Source organism: Anopheles gambiae, chromosome 2 (genome assembly GCF_943734735.2).
Source record: "Anopheles gambiae chromosome 2, idAnoGambNW_F1_1, whole genome shotgun sequence".
Classification (NCBI taxonomy): Eukaryota; Metazoa; Arthropoda; class Insecta; order Diptera; family Culicidae; genus Anopheles; species Anopheles gambiae.
Genome location: NC_064601.1, coordinates 116,896,129 through 116,911,506, shown reverse-complemented (window position 1 = coordinate 116,911,506; position 15,378 = coordinate 116,896,129). Strand labels below are relative to the sequence as shown.

The following is a 15,378-nucleotide window of genomic DNA, read 5'->3' as shown; positions in this document are numbered from 1 at the left end:
GTCCACGCACCCGTTTCTTTTCTGACTCACAACTGAATTGCCTTTGTTGACCTCTCGACTCTGTGTGAGTGTGTGTGTTGCTATTTACGTTTTCTATTCTTCTTGCTCACCGCCCCTCCGTTTGACACGAAACGTCAAAAGCGCCCCCACTCCTGGCTGACGTTTTGCAAAACAACCGAAGCTGTCAGGCGGGGGCCAGCTTTTCCAACAACTATCGTTCCTCCCCCACCCTGCGCCGAAGGGTAGTTGCGCGAGAGGGTGGCAAATTACCCGGCGCTCTAGCACCAATCGAACACGACATCGAACATGAAAAATGTATGGGATTTGACATGTTTGTCTTGTTTGTTTGTTTGTGTCTGACAGTGCACCTCCATATGATTATATGGTTTTGTTCGAGTCGGATGTCGTGTTCGATTGGTGCCAGAGCGCAGCCTTAAGGGTGGAAAGCCCCCGCGAAATGTCATCGAGTGCAGAAAAAAGGATAATGCGAGGGCTGCAAACAGAACACTGAATCGCACTGGAAAGGTCTGTAATTTGCAATCATCTCACGGTGGAGGAGATATTCCGCGCCCGAGTCGTATAATGCTCAAGTGCTTCTAGGATACGGCGTGCGTCTGTGTGTGTGTGAGTGTGTGTGCTTGGCTCGTACCTGGAGGAAAAAGGATCCCGCTAGCAAAAGGAGGCCACGCCATCTCCGAGCTCTGATTATGAAACTAGGTCCGTGTCCTGGGGACGTGCGAGCAGCGTAAACACAGTGGAGCACAGTGGCGCTGACGCGTGATTGGGGGAACGCAACGGGCAAGCTCTGGCTCTCATCGATTGGTGGCAACGACGTCGACGGTGGTGGCGCTGGTGGCTCGCACTGCCACGGATCGGTCTGATGGGCATGAACAAGGCGCTGCTGGTGTTTATCGTGGCCAGCGGCTTTCTGCTGTTCATCTACGCGAACAGTAGCGTCTTCAATCGGCACCTGGTGCAGAAGGATGTGCCGGAGCGGTTGGCGGCGGCGGCCGCCCTAGTGCACCGGAACCAGCACCCGCACCATCATCAGCACCATGAGGGCAAGCACCGGAACGGCACGGCGGGAGTCGGGGAGGATGGTACCGGTGACGCATCGCAGTCGGCGGCGGCGGCAGCCAGCAAGCTGAAGCGCGTCAAGTACGTCTCGAAGGGCACGAACGATACCGAGTATAACATCTTCCTGATCTACACGAAGGAAAGCCAAAACATGATCCTGCACAGCCAGCTGGAGCTGTTCCTGCGCAGCCTGCTCAAGTACAGCACGATCGAGCTGCACCTGCACGTGATCACGGACGAGCAGAGCGAGCGGTCGGCGGAGGAGCTGATCAAGCAGCAGATCGAACGATTTCACCGCACCGCATTCTACACGCTGTACGACGTGCGGGACTGTGCGGAGAAAATCAGCGACATCGTGCATGGCATGATGCCACTGTTCAACTACCGGTCCGGCAGCTACTACAGCGATGCCTTATTTCTGCTGTCGCTTGGGCTGCACCGGATCGTCGATCGGAACATGCGCCGGGCGATCCTGATCGACTGTGACGTCGTGTTCCGGGCGTCTGTCAAGGAGCTGTTCGATCAGTTCGACCAGTTCGCACCGGACCAGCTGTTTGGGTTGGCGCCCGAGCTGACGCCCGTCTATCGGCACGTGCTGTCCCGGTACCGGATGAACAATCCGCAAACCAGCTTCGGCAGCCCGTACTACCTGGACAAGGTGCCAGCGGCAACGGACATACAACCGTTGGGGAAAGATGTGCCGCGAGGCAAGAAAGCGCCCGCATCCGAACCCCGACACCATGGCTATCCGGGGCTGAATTCGGGCGTCGTTATGCTGCACCTGGATCGAATTCGACGGTCGCGAATTTACGAGGAAATCATCAAGGAGTCCACCGTGAAGAACATGGCGGAGAAGTACTCCTTCCAGGGCCATCTGGGCGATCAGGACTTTTACACACTGATGGGGTTCGAGTTTCCCGGGCTAATCTATCGGCTGGATTGTGTCTGGAACCGGCAGCTCTGCACGTGGTGGCGGGAGCATGGATACAGCGACATCTTCGACAGTTACTTCCACTGCGAAGGGACGGTGAAGATCTACCATGGCAACTGCAACACGCGGGCCCCGGAGTAGGCTACGCCGAATCACTCTCAATCTATCTATCTCTCTCTATCTCTATTCGAGTCCTCCGATTGTATGTGTTCGTACATTCCAGTACCCAGTGTCCATCGGTTTAGTTTGTTTTTAAACATTCCATACTAGCGTTTGTTTCGTTGGCCATATTTAGCGTGTAAGGTGTAGTGTAGAATGAGTTATACCGATCTCAGTGCGGAACCACGTGTCTGTTTCATTCACGCCTCCAGGGTACGACACATACGGACGTACCTTGCGGTGGCCGTTGGCGGATGAAGTGCATTTTTCTGTTGTTCTGTCCTAAACTAGTACCTTTGTTTTAACGAGCTCTTCCATAACGCGTCTCGACCGGTCGTTCAACGATATGGGTATGTCCGGCCAATTGTCCAGTTGGAAGATGAGTTTTTAAGAAAAACTACACCTGTCCTAACTTTCTCCCCCCCGTCCCGTGCAATAATTACTGTGTTGTGTGACATTGTGTTTTAAGAAAAGTTATGCTAGTTTCTAGTTACAAAGAGCGATTTTTTAATTTGTTGCAAACTTCCTTACTATTAGCTTCTAATATTAGTGCGCGGCTAGTATACATTTATAGCAAGTAGCAACGGTGCGTGCGTGGAGCGCCTGCGAGGGAATTGAGCGTCTTGGTTTTAACTATTCAAAACCTTGCATTTTGAGAGGGGTGAACGAAAAAAATAAGAAATCAAATTAGGTTAGGGTCGTACGAAAAGGATTTGAAGAACCACTGCAACTAAACAAACGAAAAAACAACCCACGTTACTAACGAAAAACCGAAATCTCTACGTACCGTTTACTTATTATCACGAAACACGATAGTAGCAATCGAACAAAAAATCGCGAATATAGGAGCAAATGGGGGCCAACAGTGTCCACACAAGATCCACTTTACATCCAGCCTACTCCGCTGCTGGACGATACAATCGTCTTTGCGCGCGTGCAACCAATAGTACACACACACAGACACATGTGAATTGATCATGTTGTTTGATGGAGAGGAGTGAAAGGCGTAAAATAATAAAAACAAACAATTTTCCCTTTTTGATATTATATCGTTTATTCGACCAAAAGAACAAAAAAAACAAAAAGAAACCTACCATGCTTGTGTAGGTGGTGGGATGGGGCCACGAAGCCTCGTGTACAAATTTTAGCTTTTTAAAATTGACCCACGAACGTTACTGTCCGTGTCGAAGAGAGTATTACTAGGTTTCCAAGCTAGGAAATGCAGTTGGCTAAAAATGGCTTCAAAGGGAATCAAAGTGGAACAATTACAAACGCATACATATGTGAGTTTACAGAAAGAAGAATACAAACAGGAAAATGACCACCAATACGATGATGAGGCTGTAGAAGATCTTCCGGATCGAGTACTTCCGATCGAGTGCCAGCAGCTCCTGCCGCATGGAGCTGCGCACACCGCTCGTCTCGGTTGCTGTCCTACGACTTGCCGTAGACACCGTCGGAGCCATCGTTTGTCGTCCAGCTCGGTACCGGGAGGACGATGAAGCTTCGTATTCCTCACGTGGCGCGTACGTTGATCGCAGCGACGAGGTAGTAGTAGACCCTTCAAACATTGTCCGTCTGGAGGGAGATTCGCGCGAAACACCACCGGGCTGCTGGACTGCTTCCGCACGCAAGCGGGACAGACGCTTGGTGAACTCGCTTAAATACGGAGAATCGGTTGGGTCGTACTTTGGACCGGTTTCTTCACGTACCGCCGAGGACATGCTGCTGCGGATCGATGGTGATGCAAAGGTAGGCTTCGGCAGGGTTCGTTCCGTCGTGCCGTACTTCAGCGGGGCCGGTTCAGCAAAGACGCGCTCCTCCTTACCCTTCCGGCTATCGGTCATCGTGGTGGCGGTGGTAAATGTGCGACGCGTCTCGGATGTCGTTTGGCTGTAGGACTCTTTCACTGGCGCTGGTTTCGGTGGTTGCTGTGGCGGTGGCATCGAAACCGAGGCAAGATCGCTATCCTCTTCATCATCCAGCACGATTACATCCATGTCCTGCTCGTTCTTCCCCATTTCCGGTACGTCCACCTCCATCTCTTCCTCGATTGGTTCCGGAACCTTCGGGGCGGCCACCTCTATCTGATGTATGTAGGACGTAGTCAGCATCTCAGCGCGAGACAGCGAAGGGCTCTTCGATTTGCGCTCACGCTGGGTCAACTGTGTCAGCGGAACCATATCGTCGTCCGAGTCCTCCAGTATTGCCGGTACTTTCGGTGCTGCTTTCGTGGACGCTGCGGATGATGCAACATCCTTATCCTTTACCGGGGTAACTCTTCCCGATCGACGCTTCGACGCAGATCCCGGCTCCGGTGGCAATGTTTCGGAGACCTTCGGTGTCGGTTGTGATGCAGAAATGAATTTGGGCAGTTTCGTTGATGCTGCTGCGGTCCCAGCGCTAGCAATCGTAGCTCGACGATTTGTGTGCTCCTTTTTCGCGGTCACGGCGGTTTTCTTCGTGCCAGCGGGTTGGCTGCTGACGGGCTCACTATCCTCGTCGGAAGAGTACTTTGTAAGGTGGATTGTCTCACGCCGTGCCTTCCCAGCGCCTCCGCCTCCTCCGTTGGTGGAGATGTGATTTCGTAGCTTTTTGATCAGCACCTTTCGCGTCGTGCTTGTGACCGGCATGTTGGACAAGCCGAACTCGAGCAGCTTCAGCCGCAGCTGATCGTTGGACATATCATCGAAATTATCTGCCATGTTGCGCGTTAGATGCACACCCAAAAACGAACAGACAAACTACTTTTAACACAGATATTTCGATACCGATTACGGACAAAAAACACACTTTCGTCTTGTTTTCCCCCTGTTTACATTCACTGTGGCGCTGTGGCGGTAGCCCGCTTATTCGGGATGATGCTGCCTTTGCGAAAGGCACGGTTATTTGAAATTTGAAAATCCCGGATAAAGCGTGCCATGCGAAACTGTCATCGACGTGTTTACAGTACCGCATCCTGTTCTTAGCGAACGTTTTCGAAATCCAAACAACAACAAGTCAAGTCAAGTGCAAACGTCCGCGAATTTGTATTTTCTATGCTTATCATCAAATTAACAAATTTAAACGACTAGTAAGAGGTCTGCCACAGGTTAGTTATCGTCTTTAAAGTACATTTCGCACAACCACAGCACGCAGGTCGTTACGAGCAGTAGGTTCTGGGCGTGCAAGTTCAACGAGTAGCTGCCGGTAAAGTCAGCAAACCAGCCAAGGATTTGCCCAAGGGTCAGCACCAGTATGCCCTTCGTTACCATATTAAACCCAAGCGCATTGGGGAGCATCTTTTCGATCTTTCTCTCGCCGCAATATTCCGCCACCGTCAGGTTCTGATTGACGATCGTGATCGAGCGGAAGATACCGTAAAAGGCGGACGTGACCATGAGCGGCACCAGGGAGCGCATTTCGGCCATAACAGAGCGTGCCACCACCAGGCAGATTCCGGCTAGCAGAAACGTGGTACGGTGGGAAAACTCCATCCTATCCACAAACGCCGGGACGGTTATCCTCGTGATGAGATCAGTCGTAGAAAGCACCGACATGCAGTTGGCCGCTTCGAGCATGGTTAGATTGGCAGATTTCTAGTGGAGACGGGTAAATATCATAAATGTAAGTGTTTGCAACATTTTTCAACATGTTTTTAGGTAACTTACCTGTAGAAAGTAAGGAAAAAATAAAGAGAAACTTGTCGACGCTGTGTACGCTAGTCCAAGACCAACGATCAAGTTCAAAAACGAAACCTGCTTGAGAATGGCAAAATCCATCAAGGCAGCTAGTTTTGACCAACCGCAAGATGCTTTCTTGCAAGAAGTTCCATTGGCATGTGAGCTCGGCTTATCCATAGCCAGCAGTGGTTGGCTCTCCCTATCATCTCCCGCCACACTATCCTTCAGGTGCCATTCTACGGGCTGGAGTAAGCTGGCACCAACCACCTGCAAACAAACGGTGATGCATCGAAACACTGAATGTATTGGATCATTACACCCCAAAAGGGCCACCCCCTCCCTTACTCCATTAAACGCTAGTCCACCGATGATAAGAGTTGTGTCTCTAAAGTTAAAGTTGCTCAGAAGATACTGCACGAGCAGCGGCATCAGAATCTGACCAATGCCGGTTCCTGCCAGCGCAAAGCCCACCGCTCGTCCCTTGCGATGACGAAAGTAGGAGTTGAGGGCAACGAACGTGGACGACTGTATTAGCCCCAGTCCAAATCCAAAGGTCACACTGTACGATAGCACAATCTGCCACAGTTTGGTACTGTACGAACATAGCGAGAGCGCAGTGCCCGTCAGCAGACTACCCAGAATAGCGGCCTTTCTTGGATTGAAGTGTTTGATAATGGGCCCGGTAATGAGGCCGGAAAAGTTGAGCGAAATGTTCATCACGTTCATCACCAGCGCCGCCCCAAAGGCGTGCTCTCCGAGACTGGCGAGGTAGTCCGCAAACATGAGCCCAAACACAGAGACCAACGATTGATTGAACACCTGTGGATTATAAGACGGCTTAGACGATGGTGCTGGTACTGGTGTCCGCCAGCTACGAGACGTACATTCACCAGTGCACAACCGGCCACTACAACCCACCCAAAGCCACCATCCGGTGGGACACGGGAGGCTCGCATGTCAAACGTGCTTTATTTTACTGTGCGGTAGTAGATTAAAACCTCCGAATCACGCTGAAGCTGAACGCGCGCACTATTTGATAACTTCACACAGCACCACTGCCATGTCCGGTTCCTGGGACATGATCTCGCGCACTGATTCATTGCACGCTTCGGTCTACTGCTTACATTACCGACTGTGTGGACATAAGGGGATGGATTTTATCTCAGCTGTCCGCAAACATACGCCCGAATCTCCGGTACGATATCGCTTGCTCTCCTCCTCACAACCAACACTGCTGTGGGTGGGAGATAGAAAAAAAACGAACGAGAAATCCCTATCCCTATCCTATCGTCGCCTATCTACGTGAGTGCAGCGTGTGAATTATCAAGCAGCAGCAGTGTTGATGTTGCAACGGATGCCAAAGGTAAGGGAAAAGCGTGTATGACCCGCCTGGGCAATCACGCCCGTCTCGTAGTAACGGTTGATGTGCTTTTGTTTTGTAGCAAACCATCGAAAAAAGAGCGCGATCATGCCATGGCATACCGGTAGTCAGATAAGCAAAAATGCATACAGTAGCTCCGTTCATTGAACTTTTGGATTTGAGAACGTATTCTTTTTGAATTTTTGTTGCCATGTATCCGGAATGACTTCGGAATGGGCATCAATTGACGATTGTTTTAGCAGATTGGTCGAGATTTATCGTTCTTTATTGGAATTCAAGACATTGAGCTATGCTATAGAAACTAGTCAATAGAGGATTACGGAAATCATCGTAAGTTTCCACAAAAACAAAAGTGTGGAATTACTAGATAATTACAGTTCATATAAAATTTCATCTTAGTGATTTCGTAAAACAAGATCTGGGATTAAAAGTTTCATGCTTTTGAAACAATAGGTTTGGGACACGATGGAAATGGATTCGATCGAAAGCAACGGTCGAAAACTTTGTCGAACAGTATGGAATAAACCAAAGCGATTCAGACAGGAGCAAACCAAGAGGTTGAACCACAGTAGCTGCGACATTGGTGAAATGGAACAAAGTGGATGGAAATCTGCTTTTATTTTCAATCAAATTTAATAGAACGGAGAAATGGTAGAAATATCAACCAGTCGTAAGATTTTAATGAAAAAGAAATGAAAATAAAAACTTTCAATTATTTGCCGATGACAGTCCACAACGGACACGCAAGCGATACGGCTGACAGCTGTCACTGTGGCGAAGCAAAATCACGCGATGGACGTACCCGATTTTAAGCGTTTTCGTGAAATAGATGGATGGCATCTCATCAACAAAACAGACGAAAGTCAGAAAGTGTAAAAATGTTGTAATTTTAGCTAAAATTTCGTGTCGTACATTGTAGAAAGACTCTGCTGTGTGTAAATGAAACGGTGTTGATGTGGAGAAAAGTGACAAAACAGAGAAAAAGCATCTATCCTCTGGAAAAACCCACACACACCGTGTGGCATCATTCCCTGCTTGCTGTGGATTCAGACGCGCTGAGATTGTTTTCGCCGTGGAAAAGAAATCGTTTTATTGCGGACAAAGCTAACATTTTAGGCTTCTGCTGCTCCTGGAGTGCCCTGTCTGGGTGTGTTCGCCCGAACGCTGTTGTATTCGCTTTGCGGAAGAGAGAAACAACCCTTCGGTTAGAAAGCTGGAACATTCCTGCCAGTCGCACGCCCGCCCCACCCCCACAAACTTTTCCTGTGGTGAAGCATTGAATCTGCACACGTCGTCCCGGAAGAAGACCGTGACCTACAGGCTAGGCAGTACCGCCGCTACAGCAGTGAGCGGAGCAGACCGGAATCACGAAAAGTGAAGGACAATGACGACACGCGCTCGAAATGATGATGATTCGCCATAAGTAATTGTTGCTCGCTTGTGCAGGCAGACGGATACGCGAGATATCGCGCATACGACACCGTGTGTAAATTAACATGCTGATGCAGATGTGCCGTGTGGAGGAGAGGAAACTTCCATCACCGCCCCGTGTGAAACAGTCCCAGCGCTTGCCAATTCTCGTGCGCGGTGGTAAAGCATAGCAGGCGTGAAATTTCGTGCGTGTGCGTGTGTGTGTGTGTGTGGGGTGGTGTGTTAGAGAGTGGAATTTAATAAGCCACTTGAGTCACTTTCATCGTCCCCTCTTCCCCAATCGTTTGGCTTTCGCGCGTGTAGTTTCTTCGTGTGAGTGATTTTTTTCTTCTCCTTCACCCCTCTTCTGATTCGTTCTTTCTTTCTCTATCGCGCGCGAGCCCCCGCTCATCGGTACGGTTGATTTGCAACTCCCGTGGTCAACCACTGTGCGTGTGTGTGTGCTGGGGTGGCACTGTGGGGCGATGGTGTGACCCGCCAAAGCACCGCGAACGAATGTTTTCATACTTCACGTAACACAACTGGTGTCGACAGGCTGCTATGCGAGGTCATGGTGTCGCCAATCGCACCATTCTAAACGTGCCTGCCTGCGCGCTGCGTGTGTGTGAGAGTTGTTTTTTTGTGTAGTAGCGCGTGCTATCTTCCGCCAAGCAGAAGGGACGGACCGGAAGGCCTAGACAGAGATACCGTGTGTCTGTGTGCACCTTGCGATAATAACGGGGAAAGGAAGCGGGTGGTTTTGCGTAAGACGGAAAACGTGTGTTGGTGCTGTTCGGTGCGTTAGGGGGTGGTGGTGGTCCCGGTAAAAAGTGAAAAGAAATGGAGAAACATAATACGCTGGATGTCGCGGCGTCGGCCCGGGTCGCCGCCACGGGTGGCAGTGCTGGCGGAGCGAGCAGCAAGTTGAAGCGAGCATTTTCAATGCCGCGCAATCCATTTCAAGGTTCGCGAGGAAGTAGTAACCCGCCTGCTAAAGCGGTTGGCAATGGCAACGGTACTGCCGCTACGGGCGAGAAAGATGACGAATCGCGCTGCGATTCGAGGTTAACCAACAGCAACAATCAGAAGAAATCGACCACTACGACGGCATCCAGCGGTGGTGGTGGTGGGGAAGGCACCGGAGCAACGGGCAATGGGAACGGCAGTGAGAAGAAGATCTTCCGCCGATTATCAGTGAAAAAGTTTATCAATCGCATTGCACAACAGATGACTTATGTCAACCGTACGGTGGTAAGTGGCCAAACACGCATCCAATGGTTTATTTTTTTTTTTTTTATTATTTTTGGTCGATCGGGCGTGTGTGATGTAGCAACGAGCGGTGAACCATCTCCTCCCAACCCCTGCAAATATATCTCCAGGATGTACCGGACGTGTGTGAGATCACATGCATGATGAGGGTGCCGAACTCACTCTTCCCCACACATTCCTGGCCAGCAGTGGAGTGCGCTCGACGGTTTGTGCACTCGCTCGCTGAAAAAATAATTGACCTTCTTCTCCACTGATTGCTCTCAATCATTCAATCAGGCGCGCGAGGAAGGTTGGAGATGGTTCACGTGCACCGTTACCATTGCTACCCCCATACCGTTCGTGGGGCCGGCGTTGATGAAACAGCCCGCTCGCTCGCCCCTCCCGCAATGCTCTCACATGTGTTTGATGACCATCAGCAGCATGATGACGCGAGGGTACACCCGAACCATACAACTGCGCGACTAATAATGCTTCCATTTTTCTAGGGCAATCATAAATTCGACAAGGTACAATCGTCCCAAACGTCCACCCTCAATGGCACGGTACGAGGGGGAGGTGGCGCAGCAGCAGGAGAAGGAGGAGGAGGAGGAGGAGGAGGAGGCGGGAACTTTGTCTGGCCGCCGGACACTGTGCCGGGTGTGATAGGGTTGCGGAACCACGGCAACACTTGCTTCATGAACGCCGTCTTGCAGTGTCTCAGCCACACGGACATACTGGCACAATATTTCGTTTTGGATCTTTACAAGGTATGGGAGGGGAGGTGGCGGTGTGTGGCAACACGGTAGCAATGGGGGTGGTCTATTAATTACTGCCTCTTGTTCATTCATCCATCCATTGCAGGCCGATCTAAAACGACGCAACAAAATTAATGCCAAAAAGTTTGGTACGAAGGGTGAGCTGACGGAACAGCTTGCTCTGGTGCTAAAATCGCTGTGGACGTGCAAAGACGCCCCGGACTATAGTTCAAATTTTAAGGTAAGAAGAAGCCTCCCGGAAAGCTCCCGGGGTCGGGTAGAAAGTGTTTCAAATTTAACGGTTGGTTGGTTTCGTCTGTTTTGTCTGTTTTCTGATCACCTTTTCACCCTTACCCACCCGTTCCTATCAGGCTGTGGTCGATCGATATGGCAGTCAGTTCCGCAGCTCTACCCAGCACGACGCACAGGAGTTTCTTTTCTGGCTGCTGGACAAGGTGCACGAAGATTTGAACACGGCAACGAAGCGAAAGTACAAAGCGATCAAGGTAAGACAGTCATAGGAGGCTGTTCCCGGTCCAAAGTGCATTCATGGAAACGCCCTTTCCTTTTCTTACCGTTGCAGAATAATGGCCGTTCCGATGAGGTGATCGCGGCCGAAACGCTGGCCAACTATGTGCGCTGCAACAACTCGTTCGTGCAGGCCGTGTTCCAGGCCCAGTTTCGCTCCTCGCTGTCCTGCCCGACGTGCGGCAAGCAGAGCAACACGTTCGACCCGTTCTACTGTCTGTCGGTGCCACTGCCACAGCTGTCCCAACAGCCCGTGCTGGTGAAGGTGATCTACTCCTCGCAGCAACCGAAGCAGGTTAAGCTCGGTTTGGGCATTCCGCACGGTTCGCCCGTGCTGGCGCTGCGCGAACAGCTGCACGCGGATACGGGCATTGCGCTCGATCGGATGATACTGACCGAAATTTGCGAGTCGGGTTTCAGTCGCGTGTTCTGCGACTCGCATCTCATGTCGTCGGTGCGCGAAAACGATCCACTGTACTGTATCGAATGTCCGCCTGCCGGCAGTGGCCAGGAGGCGGCCAGCGGGACCAAGATTGTGCTCTGCCTGTGCAACGGAAAGCGGGACTTTGGTGGGCATGTGAAGCGCTTCGGTACGCCGTTCTGTTTGGTGGTGAACCGAGACGTATCCTACAGCGAGCTGCAGAAGCTGCTGCTAAAGGAGATGTCGAACATTTTGCGATCGGAAGTGTTTACGTTCGCCACGCCGGCTCAAAGCCTGTTCCGCATGCGCCTGCAGGACCCATCCTGCGATGCGGATACCTACCTGGAGGCCACGGTCGAGCATCCACTGTTTACGGAGATGATCGATCTGGCGCTGTCGGTGCTGCCAACGGATGCAGGGCCGGCCCACGTTAAGCTGCTGCTCGAGTGGACGGAACCGGAACGATTCTTCAACGACATGGGCGATCCGTTCGTCGAGCACGAAAGCGTCAGCCAGATGAGGGAGAAAATCCCGGCCAGCTCGGCCCTAACGCTCGAGCAATGCTTCGAACATTACACCAAGGCGGAAACGCTCGGCCAGGACAATGCCTGGAAGTGTCCGCACTGTCAGGAGTACCTGCCGGTGGTGAAAACGCTCGGGCTCTGGTCCCTACCAGACATAATGGTGATACATCTGAAGCGCTTCCGGCAGCAGCAACTTCGTGCCAGCACGCAGGCAGCAAAGCTGACGAATTTGGTAAAGTTTCCGCTGCACGGTTTCGACATGACGCCGCATCTAGCGCGCGACCCCTCCGCGCACCAGCAATCGTCGCACCCGTCCCAGGCATCCAACCACCACACCTCCGCGCAAAGCCACCAAAACACACTGGACCGGTCGCAGGGTACGGCGGGATACACCGATACGGACAACTGGAGTCCGTGGCGCAAAATAATGCGAAGTGCCCATTCCAATCAAACACATTCCATGCTGGCGGGAGTAGGCGGAGGCGGCGGAACCGGCCGTCGCCAGCTTGCGATGGACAACCGGTACGACCTGTACGCCGTGTGCTACCACCAGGGCGACACTCTAGAGACGGGGCACTATACGGCGGCCTGCAAGAATCCGTACGACGGCCAATGGTACCGCTTCGACGACCAGCGTGTCTCGCACGTGCCGAACGATCGCATCGACGAGGAAATCATCAACAACGAGGCTTACCTACTGTTCTACCAAAGACGAAAGCTACCGTCGGACGGGTCGGGCGAGTGTTCCGGCAGCTCTAGCTCCAGTTCCGGGGATCATTGGGTCTCGAAAATTATTGTCCCACCAGCACCGGCCAGCGCCGCAGCGACGGCAACGCTGGAACGGAACAAGAAAGTGCAACCAGTTCCGACGACGGCAGCAGCAGTCAAACCGCTGCCAGTGGCTGTTCCCACAATCGAGACGGTCGCTCCGACAGCTCCAACCCCGTCTTCTGCAGCTCCGACCTCGAGCTCCGCGGCAGAAACCACGGCCAGTATTTCCCCCGATTCTGCACCGGCAAAATCGCCCGATCGTGATTCCACACAAGCAAAGGATAGCAACGTCGAGGTGATGTCGGTATCTTCGGCGAACGAGAAAAGTCGCGCCGAAAAGCTCGTCACAGACACGGCGGACGTCTTGTCTGGTCGTGTGGTCGCCCCAGAAGCGGTGGAAGCTTGTAGCGAATCAAACGAAATGCCCAAACGAGATGTAGTCAGCAACGTCACTGCGGTAAAAAGTGATCAGCAATCTTCATTACCTTCATTATCATCGTCAGCTGTTGTGCCAACGGAAAAGCAAGAACTCATCATCGCAACCCCCGAAGCCAAAGAATCAAAGAAGCAAGGTATTGATGAAGCAGCGACCAAACAATCTTCGGAAACGCCGAACGTTAACAATGCCACCGGTAGAAGCGCCGCCGCTGCCCCGAGCCCCACTAACAAGGTAGCGGCAGAGGAGCAGTCGTCGAGAAAGGACACGCTGTCCAAATCGGCGGACGATGGTGGTAGTGAGTCAACGAAGGGGAAACTTCCGCTTCGCAGCGACAAGCACGACCGGGTGGAGCAGAAGCTCGGTCTGGCAACGGGATCGGTGCCCACCAACGGTGGTGGTCGCTTTTCGCTCCCTTCCTCGCAGCAATTTCAGGACATTCTGTGGCGGGAAAACATGTCCGAGCTGATGCACCATCGACCGTCGTCCTTCACCACGTACAAGAGCGTGATCGATGCGGGAGACGCCGTTTCACTGATCCGTGGTGCAAACACGTGCAGCAAGGACACGCTGCTGTTTATCGACCAGCAGAACCATGGGCTGGTCGATCGTGTGGTGCTGGACGACGATGACGATCCAGACGACTTGCTTCCCCCGGGTAGCGGAAGTCGAGCATTGTGGGTATGTATGCGTGCGGGCGAGCAATTTATGCTCAGTTTATTAATTTCGTTTTATCGTTCCTTATTGTTTCAGATTTCCCCGGTTACGCCACATAAGCTGATAACTGTCTCGCCGAAGAATTAATCGGCCAATTAAAAGTCGCTAAACCGGTCGGGCTTGTTGAAGGCGAAAGTAGTATTCCCTAATTGTAAATGGACACAAAGAGGAGAAGATGCGTTTGTGTGCGTGCGTGTTTGAGTGTTTTGTTGAACTATTATTATCTCTTTTTTATTATTTTATTATTGCTAGCGTGTTTTGTATGTTTTATTTTGCACCATTTTTATTACGTTGTACTCTGTCATGTTATGTTAGTGTGTACCCCTTTAATGTATTGTCCTTTGTTTTGCGATAGTATTTGAGCCCACACATGTCTGTCTGTGTGCAAAACAAAACAAAACGAAACGAAAAAAAGATGTGAAGTGAGCGCGCAATATGATTGCCGCAAATCGCACATTCCTTAAATTCACCATATGCTGGGCACCACCACGATTCCTCGACTCGCGGAGCTGCTATTATTATGATTATTATTATTATTAATGCTTTGTTTGTGTGTGTGTGTGTGTGTGTGTATTAGGCGTCAGGCAGCATCGGGAAGCGTGTGAAAAGATCCTATGCGTTTTTTTCGTAGTGATCGAATCGAACACGCGCGTTCACACTCGCGCCCGGGAGTGAAAGAACGGGTCAATTAATGGCATAGTGTGGTTTGATTTGTTTTTTTTTGCGTTTGCATATGGGTTGTGTGTTCGTTCGTGCAGCTTGCTGGTCGTCGGATCTATTGAACCACGGCACGTCTCTGAGCACCCGTCGAGTGTGTGTGTGGGTGGGTGGGATGGGAAGAAAGTGATATTTATTCAAAACAAGAAAACAAGAAACAAGTAGGAACCGAAGGAACCGGGCCTAAGATAAGATTGATGCGATCGTAGGTTAGATTCATACTCATTTTCTGAAAACAAAACAAAAGATCATACACGAGAAAGTATTTGTATTTCTTCATAGGCAAAACAAAACAAAAAAAACTAGGAAACATCACCAAACCAGCGCTTCGAAAGCATGTCTGTGTATGTGTGAGATAGTAGATGATAGAGAAAAACCGACGGTAGAAAAACCATACAAATTAAATTGCAAAACAAAAATGGATCCAGTTTTTTGAGGACAACAACGAAACCATCCCCTTCCCCTTTTCCCCCTTCCCGAAGAAACCACTTCTCCCCCACGTATCCTGAATTTCCCGATCCGATCGTGCGCGCAATTCGTGTGTTGTTTCTCATGATAATATACCCTCCAAAACACGTATATTACGATTTACAGTAACGTTGGTGTGCCCCCTTCATGGCCACATAGTCGGGTTTTTTCTC

The 15,378-nt window shown here is 51.1% G+C and overlaps 4 protein-coding genes across 4 annotated transcripts; 2 read left to right on the top strand and 2 right to left on the bottom strand.

Moving 5' to 3' along the window:
* Positions 1-439: 439 nt before the first annotated feature.
* Positions 440-3,209, top strand: LOC1269625 (xyloside xylosyltransferase 1). The gene has a single exon (XM_308268.4). It carries the CDS (start codon positions 881-883, stop codon positions 2,147-2,149), a length of 1,269 nt encoding a protein of 422 aa, XP_308268.4. The 5' UTR covers positions 440-880; the 3' UTR covers positions 2,150-3,209.
* On the bottom strand, positions 3,196-5,040 carry LOC3290400 (otefin). The gene has a single exon (XM_564636.3). It carries the CDS (start codon positions 4,870-4,872, stop codon positions 3,457-3,459), a length of 1,416 nt encoding a protein of 471 aa, XP_564636.2. The 5' UTR covers positions 4,873-5,040; the 3' UTR covers positions 3,196-3,456.
* Positions 5,041-5,172: 132 nt separating this feature from the next.
* Positions 5,173-7,910, bottom strand: LOC1269628 (monocarboxylate transporter 12). Its single transcript, XM_308271.5, has 4 exons — positions 6,714-7,910; positions 6,175-6,648; positions 5,818-6,096; positions 5,173-5,745 (listed from the first exon to the last, which is right to left on the bottom strand). The coding sequence occupies exons 1-4, from the start codon at positions 6,783-6,785 to the stop codon at positions 5,260-5,262; spliced, it is 1,311 nt and encodes a 436-aa protein (XP_308271.4). The 5' UTR covers positions 6,786-7,910; the 3' UTR covers positions 5,173-5,259.
* A 109-nt stretch (positions 7,911-8,019) lies between these two features.
* On the top strand, positions 8,020-15,156 carry LOC1269629 (ubiquitin carboxyl-terminal hydrolase 43). Its single transcript, XM_061645662.1, has 6 exons — positions 8,020-9,871; positions 10,375-10,635; positions 10,730-10,864; positions 10,995-11,129; positions 11,207-13,984; positions 14,057-15,156. Exons 1-6 carry the CDS (start codon positions 9,461-9,463, stop codon positions 14,105-14,107), a joined length of 3,771 nt encoding a protein of 1,256 aa, XP_061501646.1. The 5' UTR covers positions 8,020-9,460; the 3' UTR covers positions 14,108-15,156.
* Positions 15,157-15,378: the final 222 nt, after the last annotated feature.

What these genes read in the sequence shown, in the direction of transcription:
- LOC1269628 (XM_308271.5), bottom strand. Translation starts at nt 6,785, where the DNA reads ATGCGAGCCTCCCGTGTCCCACCGGATGGTGGCTTTGGGTGGGTTGTA. An exon ending in CCGGTTGTGCACTGGTGAAT is followed by an intron (nt 6,649 to 6,713) that starts GTACGTCTCGTA and finishes TATAATCCACAG; the next exon opens with GTGTTCAATCAATCGTTGGT. An exon ending in GTGGACTAGCGTTTAATGGA is followed by an intron (nt 6,097 to 6,174) that starts GTAAGGGAGGGG and finishes GTTTGTTTGCAG; the next exon opens with GTGGTTGGTGCCAGCTTACT.
- LOC1269625 (XM_308268.4), top strand. Translation starts at nt 881, where the DNA reads ATGGGCATGAACAAGGCGCTGCTGGTGTTTATCGTGGCCAGCGGCTTT.
- LOC1269629 (XM_061645662.1), top strand. Translation starts at nt 9,461, where the DNA reads ATGGAGAAACATAATACGCTGGATGTCGCGGCGTCGGCCCGGGTCGCC. An exon ending in ACTATAGTTCAAATTTTAAG is followed by an intron (nt 10,865 to 10,994) that starts GTAAGAAGAAGC and finishes CGTTCCTATCAG; the next exon opens with GCTGTGGTCGATCGATATGG. An exon ending in GCGGAAGTCGAGCATTGTGG is followed by an intron (nt 13,985 to 14,056) that starts GTATGTATGCGT and finishes TTATTGTTTCAG; the next exon opens with ATTTCCCCGGTTACGCCACA.
- LOC3290400 (XM_564636.3), bottom strand. Translation starts at nt 4,872, where the DNA reads ATGGCAGATAATTTCGATGATATGTCCAACGATCAGCTGCGGCTGAAG.